We start from the raw sequence: 14,078 nt of genomic DNA, 5'->3' as shown, positions 1-14,078 counted from the left end.
AGAACTGTATCTTAGAGAGATACAGAGCAAAAACATTTTCAAATCCCTAAATCTGAAAATCATTTTTAGATCCCTAAATCTGAAAATCATTTTTAAAAATGGGAATAAGATTTGCCTGTGTTATCAAAATATACCAAGAATTTCCATTTCCACAGTTAGATTTTTCAGTTTGGTGTAACAAAAATGGTTCCCCACCCAAAGACACACTATGAGCAAATGCTTCCTTTAGTTCTCTATTAGCCACATATTAAATGCATTGTATTTCATTTTATCTACCCTAACCACACATGTTGGAAAGATTTACACAAATCTGTAGCTTACTAGCTGTTACATATGCTAGTCAAGATATCTTTGGGTTTCAAGATGCTCTCAGACATTTCTTGATTTTTTCAGTTTATGCATAAAGTGGTTCTTCAGTTGCTTTAGAATGTTGGTTTAAAAACATTAGTCACTTTACATTTTGGAGTGGCTTAAAGCTGAACTTGAAAATTCTGCTGCCTTTTCCCCTCCCCAAATTCATAAATCTCACTACAATTCATAAAAAGAAAGTTTTAACGCCATCAAAATTACAGCACCACTGTGGGAAAAATCTTGCTTAATCTCTTATTAAGCCATATTAACTTGTATTTTGTTTAAGTCTTGTTTGTTGGTATGTTTTTGCTAGGTGCCCAGAAACACTTGATATGGGGTGCTACCTCAAACACAGATATATTGCTACTCACCCACATTTGTCATATACTCAGGGACCTGTGGAGTGAGGTTATGTAGAGCCTTGGTTGACAGTTCTCGAATAACACTGTGGAAATTAAAGAAAGTTTTTGTTCAGCTTCCATAAATCACTGTAGTATCAGTTATTTACTGCTGCTCTTCATAACAAAAGCAGTTACATATTATGACCCCGTCCTGCAATCAGATCTGCACAGACCGACCCCTGCACAGCACAGAATCCTGCTGAATTCAACAGGCTCCATACAGGCCTAGTAGTACACCCTTGTTTCAGGGCTATTTCAGTACCTCAAGCTTCCTCTATCTTTTTGTGTGTGAGAGCATTTAACATTTTTCCAGTGAAGAAATGCATTTCTGTTATTAAATGGAGGAATGAAAAATTAATCAGCTTCATATATATTGTTTGAATTATATATATTAGGACTCTCTTCAGTAAATACTGTATCCCATGCTAGCCCACACACACTAAAAGACCCTCAGAGGGCACAAAAGGATAGAAATGTTGACTAAACTATAAGCTACACAATTATGTGAGACACAAACATGCTCTGAGAAACCATGTTAAGGAAATCCACAGGTGCCTTCCACAGATAATGAGAAATGTTTTACCTTCATTTTTAACATTGTTATTCTCCCTTGCTGATTACTACTCTTAATTCAGGACAGTGAAACTACCTTTTATAAAGAATACTGGCTAAATTATTTTTTTCTTAAGTGTAAGGAAATCAGAAAAAAAAAAGGAAAAAAATTTGTTGCTGCAGATGCTTTTTGTCATGGTCTAGCAAAAGAAAGGGATAATTGTGGTCCCAGAGCAGCTAGACCATAGTTACAGCTTTTTAAATTTAAGTTTACAGGTACCTCATTCTTACTTCAAGTGGTGTTGGTTTTTATTTCTTTTTTAAAAAAGAAAGAATATTGAAAAACCTAGTAAATAAGCTTAGACTCATTTTAAAACACGTATATCTAACAGCTCACAAACTCAATAAGATTAATCACAAAAGCTCTGTGTAACATGTATATTATCAAATATACATTTTCACCACATCGGGCAATACCAATAATTATTACAAGTTGATGAATGCTAAGGGGGAAGTTTCTGGAAGTCAAAGGAAATCCAGCATATACCAGACATGTACAAACTATTATGGCTTCACTTATGCGTGTCATTCTATTTGCAAAATAACATTTAGCAGACTATTTTGTGCAATCGTTCTAGAAGAATGAACACCTACGTTTGTTTTTTTTAAACATAATAGGTCAAATATCAGAAATCTTAACTAAAAAAATCATCCATTGGTTCCAAGATCAAAGGTTCCATAACAGTCAACATATTTTGTGCAACCTACTTTTAAAAATACTACTTTACATGGAAATCAATCAATTAGTTTACTCCTCAGAATTGATTTACACTGGGATTTCAAAAGGAGCCAAGAAGAGTAACGTGCCCAACTCCAATTGAAAATCCTTAGGCTTTTCTGAAAGTTCAAGCCTTAAAATACATCCTCACAATTATCTAACAGAAGTTTCTTATTAGTCTACTTCTAACATTTCTTGATTCTGCAACACTTACAACATAGTGAAATTACAACAGAAAGGACAAACTTCTGAATTCTGAGAGTCCTACACAGACACATGTATGAACAAACATTTAAACAATGTGAACTTAAACAAAACCGTGACTAAGACAATAAGTCTCACAAAGAGATGAATGGGTGCTTTGTTTTTCCCCTTCATTTCTCCATGACAAAATGAGAGATTTTAAGGAGAACCCTGTTTAGAATTCCTGGAGGTAAATTACCATTAAAAAATGTTTCTGATAGTTAATTCAAATATCCAATCCAGTTGAGAGTTGTCATGTAAAAAAGCACGGCTACAGTGTATGACTGTATTTCCACACCACAAATAAAGACACCACTCAATGTTATGGAATATGGCATTTCCCAAACACTAGTGGCCCAAACCAGGCAGCCTGCAGTTAGCTCTTGGCTACATGAATAAAAACTTACTGCTGAAAGAGACAAAGGGAGAGGAAAAGCAAAACAAATATGGATGGTAGCACTTCAGGGCTCATCCCATATCTGCCAGGAACATCATCATGAGCAATAAAAATAGTTTATAGTACTGTTTCATCACATCTGTGTTATACATACACATTTCAATCTTCATGCAACAGCGAATATAACTACATTTATCTTCATGTATTAAGTCTACTTAATTAACAATAATTATATGGCGATGATGTTTACACTCAGATATACTACGTAATGTATTAAATAATGATGTGTTTTATTCACCTCCTAAAACTAGGTTTAAATGTCACGAAAACTAAAAACATGTTTTAAGTGGGGAGGTACCCAGATCCAACAGTGGGGAGATACCCACATCCACCTCTCTGCTATTGAAAAAAAATCAGAAGTGTTGGAATAATTTCATTATGTCCATGCAATCCATGATGTCATTACAGAGGGGCCAAATTTCAGTGCTGTTGTGACTCCATGAGTAAGTGCGAGTGCTTTTCATGCCACACCAGAAAGTTTAGAGGCCCCTCCCCACATTGAGAACCACTGATGTAAGCCATTGCCTGCCCAATCAAATACATTAGCAATTCTAAAATGTTAACATTTCTTTTTTTAAATGTTATCATTCATGGAAAAAAGTTATTACAAATTTCCAAGATTAAAAAGGAGCACAAATCTGTTAATACTTTTAAAAACGGTTTTCAGAGGGGCCTGTTTTATTAAAAAATAATTACCATAATATGATTTTTAGACGTTCTAAGGAATATGACTCAGTCCCTTAGTCCCTGATTCAGGAAAATATAACTAGCATTTGTAAGCCCCAGCACAATGGAATCTGATCCTGATCGAGGCTTCTAGTTCCTACCATCGTACAGACAAGAACAAATAGACAACTACCACCCTCTCCCTTTAAAGAAAGATAACTGAAGAGTTCCGAAAAGTAAAATTTACAGAATTTTTGACTTCCAAATAATATAAGTTACATGTTTGAAACATACCCATCCCAATGGTTGATCTTCATGTTAACCAGGTGGTCAATCATTGATTGTGTATATTCAGGAAAACTAGCAATGTACACACTGAAAAAGAAATAAGTACATCCATATATATAAAAGAATACAGAATGTATATCAGTTTGAATTTTGGCACATACAGTAGAACCTCAGAGTTATGAACACCTCAGGAATGGAGGTTGTTCGTAACTCAAATATTCATAACTGAACAAAATGCTATGGTTGTTCTTTCAAAAGTTTACAATTTGAACACTGACTTAAATGCTGCTTTTAACCATCTTCATTTAAATTAAACAAGCACAGAAACAGTTTCCTCACCTTGCCAATTAAAAAAAACAAACATTCTTTTTATTTTTTTTAGCACAGTGCTGTATGGTACTGGTGCTACCTCATGGCGTATTTCCAGTTCCAATTGAGGTGTGTGGTTGACTGGTCAGTTGGTAACTCTGGTGTTCGTAACTCTGAGGTTCTACTATACTGCTTTGAAGATTTTGCCCCCATTGCTTTTAATGCAATAACAAAAAAACCTTCAAAAATATACTACCCGTTTGTCTATTAAAAGGGGTACATAAAAACATGATATTCCATATTATGTAACATTCATTATGTTAATATTTACAATATTTTTCTTAACTATTTTGAGATCAGTGAACACCATTGCATACATATATAAAGAATTATATGATCAATAAATACTAGTAAAAATAAACTGCTTATAGATTTTACTGTTTAAATCCAATGATTAATACATTCTACATTTATAATTATTTTCAAGATTAGATTGGGGAAAAGTGCTTTTTTTTTTTTAAAATACAGTAATATTATACTATATTGGCATAGTGTGTGCATCATCCCCCTCTAGTGCTGGTGTACATGGAGGACAGTCTATTACTATTATTACTATGAGTTACTCCATTAGCTCAAGTGACAGATCTGTGCAGTGGATCTAAAGGTCCTAACTCTACTGCTGACCCACATAGTGTTAAAAAAGCAAACTGAAAACACGAACTCCATCATGTGGCACCATGTTGACACCCACATACCTCCACACCTCTTCAGGTCTGTCCACCTCCACATTCCCATTCCACTGGTTTCAGTTCCAGTCCTTTGCCCAGTCAATTCCAGTTCCCCAAGCTCCTCGTCTGATTGATCTCAGTCCCCGCACCCTACCTACGGACTCCCATTCTCCAATCCCTATTCCCCTACCTGGATACCAGTATCCTGGCCCAGCCATTTCCAACCTCCTATTGCCCAGTCCCACTCTCCCTGACCAGCCAGGCCCCATCTCCTTGTTTAGGCCATCTCAGTCTCCTTGCCTAGCCAGTCTCAGACTCCCATATATCCCAACTCCCAGTTCAGATACCCAGATCCGGCATGACCTGCATTTCACAGTTGCAATTGCTCACTCCTGGGCTGGAACACACCCAATGCTGACAGAATGTTTAGGGAATTAGCTGCTAAAATCTACTGAGTACATATGAGCTGTGATTTTGTAAAGGCTTATTAACTTGGCCACATTTGGGCAGATTTTCACTGGAATGGCAAAAAGTACATCTCTGATACGAAGCCCCACCCCGCCCCACCCCCAGCCAAATTTTAAATGCCTGCTCTAAAACATAGGTACATCAGAGCTTCTTAAAGACAAAGTCACCAGATTTTTTTATATGGACAAAACACTGTTTTTCATTGTTCTCAGAAATGGCTGAAGCATTACTACTGAAATTAAAAAAAAAAAAAAAAGAAAGAAAAGAAAAAAGTCAGCCTGAGGTAGACATTCAGCAAAGAAAATTTTAGCTCAATATAAGAAACTAAAACCTGGGTTTTTATTGGAAGTGTTGGGCAACTTTAATAATATGCAGGGCTACCAGCCCATCTAATAATAATGTGGCAATAGCCATACAACTTTTTATATATAATATTGTACCTCTGAAATATGCCTTCATTAATGAAAACAGTCAAATGCAGAAAATTATTTCTATCAGTTCAAAGGTATAGAACAATAAACATCCAGAGTCAGAACTTTATTAATGTTATGATTACTCAAAGGAAGCAATGTACAGACTTTTACATCTACACACAGTCCCTTTATAGTTAATGGGAATTTATGCAGGCATAAGAGTCATGTGACAGATCTCTGAAGGGCTGAGATTCTAAATCAGAACTATGGACTCTGTACACCATGTTACTGCTTTTTAAAACTACCTAAGAAATTATACCTAAGCAATCAAGGAGAGAGGCCCTGTCAGAGAGGTCCATTCTTCCATCCGTCATGTAATGTTGCATATTTTCTGTATAGACAATTAAATATATACCTATCCCCTTGTGCTTTGATGCCATTCACACAAAGAATTAAGGAAGTAATGAAGTATTGACCCAATTAATTACAGCTCAGATGGCACACACACTTCAGGATGACACACACACTTCAAGAACAAAATCTCGATTAAGAATAGTGAATATGGTTTCAAGGAATCACACTTCAGTAACTAGGTGAAATTCCTCTTAAAGTGATCAGTGCAGCAGAAATTAAGGAAAGAAAAGAGCAGCCATAGGATCTAGAGTGAGCTGGGAAATACTTTGTTATCTGCTTTGTAATCAGGCAAAATAAAGCAGGACTTTTTAATTTAGAATATTTTTGCCCTTAAGCAAATGAAACATTTTTATCATGTATGCTTAACACCACACTGAAAGTTACAATGAAAAAGAGAGCTGAACCAGAGAGCATGGAAGAAAAGACAACAGCATAGGCATCAACAAAATAATGCAAAAAGTGAAGAGAAACAAACTTCTCACTACCCCGAAGCCAGAAAAATCTACTACTTCTTTTAAGGCTGTGTACATTTTTAAAGTAATAGGCCATATGCTCTGTGGGTGCAAATTGGCGCAGTTAAACAGACTTCAGAGAATATGACCAATTGCATTTCCCTAGTTTGGTTTGGTTGAAGATTGCTTATATCCCCCAACTAGCCTATGTGTAGAAAAAGGATGTGGAGTAGGGAAAGGAAAGAGAAGGGATAAGGTGGGAATTATGGACAAATACAAAGAAGGATCAGTTAAATGAAAACAAAACAAAACACTATATAGCTCAAGCAAAGGGAATAGGATCATAATAAGATAACTAGAAAACATTAAACCTGTTGTTCTGCTTTGTGGGAATTAAAAAGCAGGTATGTGTACAGTGTGCGCCATTTCCCCATTTGTTGTCCTGGCATTTGGTCTGTACCTCTATTCTGTCTGAGTGGGCACGACGCCCCACATTGTTATATCTGTTATATTTTAAAATGCATAATTCCTTGTATGATGTGTGCAACAGCCATTCTTTTTCACCTCTCCTTACTGAGATGGAACAGAAGACTGAAACAGAGAGGGGGGAAATACAGGATGGCCAAAACTGTATCATGCTTCTGATTTTAAGATGGCACTCCACATAGTGCAACAATAAAGAGAAGTGTAGTCACAGAGATAAGGGAATATTTAAATCATTATACTGCTAGCTGAGTAGGTTCAAGTCAAGATATAGAGCACACAGCAGAACACCACATCCTGAAGCAAACTCAAAAAAAAAAAAAAGCTCAATATAAAGAAGTTAATCGTCTACACTGCAACGTAAGACTGTGCTTGAGCCCAGGCTCAAGCACAGTCCCCCTTGCATCTACACTGCAACTGCACTAACCCAGGGCTTGGACCCAGGGTCCCAGGACCTTGCAGGGCTGGAAGGTCCAAACTTGAGTTAAGTATGGCTTGGACCCAGGATGTAGGGTCCAAGCCATACTGCTTTGCAGTGTAGATGCAGCCCCACTTGACTCGAATCCCGGAAGTCAGCCAGAAAAATCCCACAATTCCATGGGACAAGTTCCTTAGTCCTCTCTATCCCAAAAATCTGCCGTCCACTTTTCTGAAAATGAAAGACACGCTCACTTTGCGAATGGCAGCAGCTCCGGTCAGCATTAACCCATTCTCTTCTGATCACCAATCCACAAGCACACTATCATAGAGCCTCCTGGGTTTGAAATGGAGAGCGAACTGACCAAATCTTTTGCTAAGCAAGATGCTTCAAATTTCCTGTAACATCAGGACGGGCAGCAAAGTTTTCCCACAGTGCACCACGGTCCTAGGACTAGAGCTGCCACATTTGGGGACTGGGGGAAAAGGGGATGAGGCGCTAGCGAATCTGGCATATGGTTACTATAACTCAGGTCTGTGTATTGCAGCATGGACGCCAGAGCCCTAGGTTCAAGTACAGGTTAGAAAAGTCTTAATGCAGGGTTAAAATACAATGTAGACGCACAAGCCCAGGGCTCCCTAACATGGATCAGCTGACTCAAGTCCACTAACCCTGGGCTTACGCTGCAGTGTAGACATACCCTGAATCTTGCTAAGCTCTTGGTCTTGATACCTTCTGGCAGTGAGACTTTGTATTGGGAAATTAATATTTCCTTGTATCAGTTTTAAATGTGTTTTCTGTTTCACTGAATGTTCCCTTACTCTTGTATTAGAACAGTAATAGGAGACCCTCTCTAATCCATCTCCTCTCTAAACTAAACAGTCCTGGTCTTTCAATCTCACTTCACAAGGAAGTCTCTGTTGTACCAGTCATTTTTATCACCTGACTTTGAAACCTCTCTATTTCCATGCTAGCAGTTTTTTACACGGGTTAAAAGAATTGAACGTAGTATTTCAGCTAAAGTCACACCATTGATTTACAAGAGCATTTTAATTATTTAAATATCAGCAGGGTAGCCGTGTTAGCCTGTATCCACAAAAACAATGAGGAGTCCGGTGGCACCTTAAAGATGAACAAATTTATTTGGACATAGGCTTTCATGGGTAAAAAATCTCTCTCCACGCATCTGAAGAACTGGGTTTTTTACCCACAAAAGTTGATGCCCAAATAAATTTGTTAGTCTTTAAGGTGCCACCGGGCTCCTAATTATTTAAATATTATTCACCGTCCAATTCTTTAAACAGCCTACTCTACAACATTTTGTTTGCTTTTTCAACTACTGCTGCACATTGAGTTAAGATTTTCAATGAGCTGTCCACTGTGATGCCCTGGTCTCTATTGTTAGTGTTTATAGTTAATATATAAATTATGGTTTGTCTATATGGCAAGCTACTGCACAGCATCCCAGCATGTGAATCTAGAGTACCAGCTTGCTGCACAGTAACGTCCTATGTGGACACTTCTACAGCACAGTGAAAGTCTCGTAATGCAACTTAGAGTACTATGCTTTGAAGTAGTAGCATACTAAGCCACAGTCCGGGACTTTCACTGCACTACAGCAGTGTCCACACAGGACACTACTACACAAGAAGCTGGTGCATTGTAGATTAACATGCCTGGCTTCCTCACAGTAACTTTCCATGTAGACAAGACCTCAGTAATGAAACTAATAGTTCAAATTACTCCTTTCAATGGGCATTACCTTGCATATGTCAGCAATGAATTTGTTCTCCCATCATGCCGCCCGTGCACCTAGTTGTGTTAGGTTCCCTCTAAGTCCCTCACAGTCTTCTCCATTCTTGACTAACCTAAATAATTTTGGGTCACCTGCAAATTTTACCACTTTGCTTGTTACCCCCTTTTACTGATAACACAGTTAACAATGAAGAACATCAGACCTAGTTTAGAACCTTGGGCCAACTCACTCAAATTTTTGCATGTTCTGAACATAATCTGTGTTCACAGATAGGAATAAGAAAAATAAGTTTCCTGTTTATTAAAAAAGATAATATTATAAGGTAATATAACATAATATAAGGTAATAAAGCTCTGTTAAGTGTAGGGAAACTAATGCATGGGAACTTACCTTATATTAAGGAAACAATTAACTCTGTTACCAACAGCAAAATAATCAGCTGCAGTCAAAATGTCAATGCCATGTGGAAAAGTCCCCTATCAATATTAAGAGAAGAAAAAAAATGACGACTGATCAAATTTTGTATTAATGGTCAACAACAGTTGAAAATATCACCTATACTAACAGGCACCACCTATACACACTAACTCCTGATTTTGTGGAAAGTATATCTACACAAGAGAGATATCTGATGTGCTGAACAGTTGACTCCATTTAAAAGAGGATGGCCAAGAGACAGAGTAAACAATAGCAGGCAGTAAGTTTAGTAATGTTAAAGTATCATTTGAAATGATTAATTTAAAATGTTTTTAAAATATATTTTGGTGTTGGTCCTCAAGTTTGGATGCTTCATAATTGCATTTTTCTAGTTCATTGCCATGTTCCTTAAAAGTGCCATAATACAACTAAGGATACGTGGCCAATTTCAATGGAAGCCATGTGTGTATCCGAAGTCACAATAGAGCCCTAATTGTTTGTAGATTCACTTTGAAGGTGAAGGGGTGGCACGAGTATTTGGATTCATAATGTTTGTTTTCTTTGTTTTGTTACTCATCTTCTTCACACCATGTGTATCTATCTAGACCTATACCTCTAGCTACACTCAGAATGATATAGACACTGTACCAAGATGCCCACCACTTTATAATTTAAAATTTCTCCCCTAAACAACACTGTATATATCATATTTATCTACTTTCCCTGGAATAGGTTTATCATCTTAATCTTGGCTTGTAATGGCATCCAATTTATCCATCACTGACCAACCAAGTATTTCAGACACCACTTCCATTTGGCCTTGGAGGAGTTTCCTTGCCCCAAAAGTCACTCCCTTTGCCACCTGCATTCATTATGATTTGCTCTCATGGTAGCCTCTTCAGATTATTTCTGTCCATCAGAGACCGTTTCTGTTTTCAGGATACAGTAAATGTCTTAATAGTAAATTATAGTGGAAAAGCTAACAGCATTACTTATTGCGGACCTACCTATTAACACTGCTATAAGAAATAAAGTCCCTCTATCTTCATATTGTATAAACTTCATGTGTCAAGAATGTGATAAACTTTTTACAAGACAACACATCACTCTTAAGATACCACCCAAAATTATTCTATTACAGCAAATCAATTAACTTGAGATTTGATCTAGGTCTCATGGCTAAGATAACACAGTGGAGAAAATATCATACAGTGACACAGAGCAGTGATATCACACAGATGAAGCATAACTTCTTAGGATTTCTATCAAACCGAAAATGCCATAGTTTTACTAAATATAATCTATATCAATCAGGGTGCAGAGTAAATACATTCATATCAGAATGTGTTTGTGCTGAAATTATTTTTAGAAAAACAGTAGGATTGGAATATCCAATAACACAGGAAGTTTCTTAAACACCTTCATCTCTGTAAAAGGATTTATTTTTAAAAAAATCAAAGGTGGTATTAGAAATTAGGAACAATGAGCTCAATGCTAAGAGGCACTGATTGCCTTGACGACAAACTAAACACCCTCAATTCCTGTGTCATCAATTGGAATTGAGGGAACTGCTTATCAGAGTCATGCCTAAATCCACAAAGCTAATTAACTATACTTTCCATTGTAATGAAGTGGTCACAGAGGCAGTGAGCATTATTAGAGAGAGTAGATATTTACATTTAAGACAAATTTCATTATAAACAAGAGCTTTTCCTTCAATTACTTGTTCCACACTAGCAATATTGTTACCAATACAGAAAATAATGTTGTATAAATCTTGTATATACAGACATATAAGCAGAATCAGGTTTTCAGGTCATATGAAAGGAACAACACCCAGTAGAGACTGTGTAGGAGAGGACAGGTAGAAAGAAAATCACCACATATAAAAAAAAAGTAAGAGTTATTTACTAGTCTCCATTTATATATATATTTCATGGTGTGTTTATCCATTAACTAAAGAAAGTTTTCATAAAACCCAGCAATTTTTCAACAAATTTAATTCCATAGTAGCAATCACACTTCTGATTGTGCTATGCAAATGTATTATTGCTTTTTTCAGAAGACACTCATAACATATGATTATGCATGCAGTCATCAGCTGTAAATTCACTGCCAGTCATGTCTAATAGCTCATACATAGCTCAGATTTTCAGAATTTTGATTGGCTGACCGGGATTTCATTTAGTATAATGGTATGATACAAAGTTATATTTCCTGATGGAGGAGACAGCATGGCCTACTCAACCTATAATTAAGGGCAAACGTAAACTAGCTAATAACCAAACATACTACACCCAGTTACAAAAGGGATAGGTCACATGATATGTAAACAATGAGTGCTGTGCAGGAGTAGAGGTTCTGGGAAATCTGGACAATTTCTTTGCTTTACATCCCTTCTCCATTGGGGCTACAGGAATGCAAAATAATCTAGAAAGTGTCCATTGTGTCAAAGGATTTTTTAAAAGTGCACTTCAATATTAAAATTAATTTTGTTAAAAAAAGTGCCTCTACTTTGATTTATTCTTAGATATATTCTGGGACTTTTTAAAGAAAAAACCTTTCACCTACATGGAATCTTTAAATCCACCCTAACAGTGAACAGCAACCTATTTGCTGTAGCACACACACACATACACTTCTCTTACCTCCAGGATAGGAGGCATTACAGAGCTGAAGAAGTCAGGAACAAGAAAGCAACAAAACTGCACTTTTCTTCTCCTCATCTAATTACTAAAAGTATTAAGTGCTCTGGATGGAGAAAAAGTACTTTACTTCCCACCTACGCAGAAAAAGGATGTCTGTTGCATCATATTATAAAGAGATATAATGGGTGTATCTGATGGTTTGAAGTAGCCATTCTCCTAGGCAGCAAGAAATGGTTCACTACTCCTCCCACAGGAACAAGGTGAGTCATGGATATTGTTCCATTCCACTGTCAGGTTCTGTGCCCTGCTAATTTACTATTTCATCGTAGATCCCTCCAGAAAATGCCAGAACATATCCAGTATCTGTTGTCTATCTGTGCATTAGCTAAATCTGTAATGAGTTCAAATGTAGACCATATGTATCAACATATGCCTGGCAATGAAATTTTTTGGCAATAGATTAATTTGGGATTGAATCTTTTTGACTGATCTATAAACAACCCTACAAATCTTTCATTGAATGAAAAGGTGTAGCCAAATATTCATTCAATTAGCTCACATCTTTAAAAACCAAAGAAACAATGCTAAGATGCAACAGGAACTTATTTTCTGGATGTGGCATACATGTAAGATGCATAAACTCTCACAGTGAAAACTGAAACTGGTTTAGTAAATTTAGTACTGGGGACATGAAAGTGTCAGATAGCGTAAGCTTGTGTGTAGTTGTCTTGACCTCCCTAGTAAAAGGGTGAAATAAAGTCAATATTTTCAAAAAGGAGCATAAATGAATACTTAACCCACAGGCCATTCTACAACAAATTGCGTGGATGTCTGGTTCTATCTGTTCAGCCTAAGTCTGTTATAATGTATTGAAAACATCTAGATCTGATAGAGAATATCCTGAAATCTTGATATTATGGATAAGACAAAAATAATTTTAGCCATTTATACAAATCACTTCCATTATGAAATAAGTATGCATAATCAAAACTATCATCTCACCAAGACAAGTATTTTCTTAGCTTCAGGTGTTGACAGTTCATACACTTTTTTTTTTTTTTTTAAAGCCGCATAGTCATCCAAAGTTCATTGGAATTGCCTCGACACTTTTGAGAAGTCATTTAAACAAAACTGACCTATTAATGTATATCCAGTACTTTTCAGCAGGGCTGGCTTAAAAACTACAGCATCATTGGGCTGCATCCCACCTGATATAAGCTGAAATCATGGGGAGGTGTTTTATTGCTTTATCCAGTACCACATGACATGGAGGCAGTGTGAACTGCTCTGCAATGACTAGACGCTCTGGAGAATCAAGGAAATCATGATGTCCTCTTTACCTCAGCCCTAGTTGGGCCACCATCACCGAAGAAGCCCTCCCTTGAAGCTTTCCTCCACTATTATCCTAACTTCATCTTGAAACACACATCAGTTCTGGACACATTCCTTATTGCCCACCTCCCAACACTAGGGGAGTGAACACCCAGCTCGTGTGACAGAGAATTTGGGGCAGCTGGAGTATAGAAAGCCTAACACTGAAAACTGACCTTAGAATAGGGGCCTTTTCAATAAGAACATAAGAATGGCCATACTAGGTTAGATCAGCAATTGATCTAGCCCAGTATCCTGTCCTCCAACAGTAGCCCATGTCAGATGGGTTTGCAGCCCTGACCATCTTGGCTAATAGTCACTGATGAACCTATCCTCCATGTGAAGTTCTTCTTCACACAGCACACAGTCAACCTGTGGAACTCCTTGCCTGAGGAGGTTGTGAAGGCCAGGACTATAACAGGGTTTAAAAGAGAACTAGATAAATGCATGGAGGTTAAGTCCATT

The 14,078-nt window shown here is 37.1% G+C and overlaps 1 protein-coding gene across 1 annotated transcript in view; it reads right to left on the bottom strand.

Annotated features, from left to right (window-relative positions):
* Positions 1-14,078, bottom strand: part of TBCD (tubulin folding cofactor D) — a 252,362-nt gene that overhangs the window by 108,637 nt on the left and 129,647 nt on the right. The window contains exons 18-20 of the mRNA XM_077833123.1: positions 9,568-9,653; positions 3,743-3,823; positions 723-796 (exon numbers count right to left, since the gene is read on the bottom strand). Coding sequence (XP_077689249.1) covers positions 723-796; positions 3,743-3,823; positions 9,568-9,653 — 241 coding nt within the window. The remainder of the gene's footprint in view (positions 1-722; positions 797-3,742; positions 3,824-9,567; positions 9,654-14,078) is intronic.

The sequence above is a fragment of the Eretmochelys imbricata genome, chromosome 14, assembly GCF_965152235.1.
Source record: "Eretmochelys imbricata isolate rEreImb1 chromosome 14, rEreImb1.hap1, whole genome shotgun sequence".
NCBI classification, from domain to species: Eukaryota; Metazoa; Chordata; order Testudines; family Cheloniidae; genus Eretmochelys; species Eretmochelys imbricata.
This window is presented reverse-complemented; position numbering and strand designations above follow the sequence as displayed.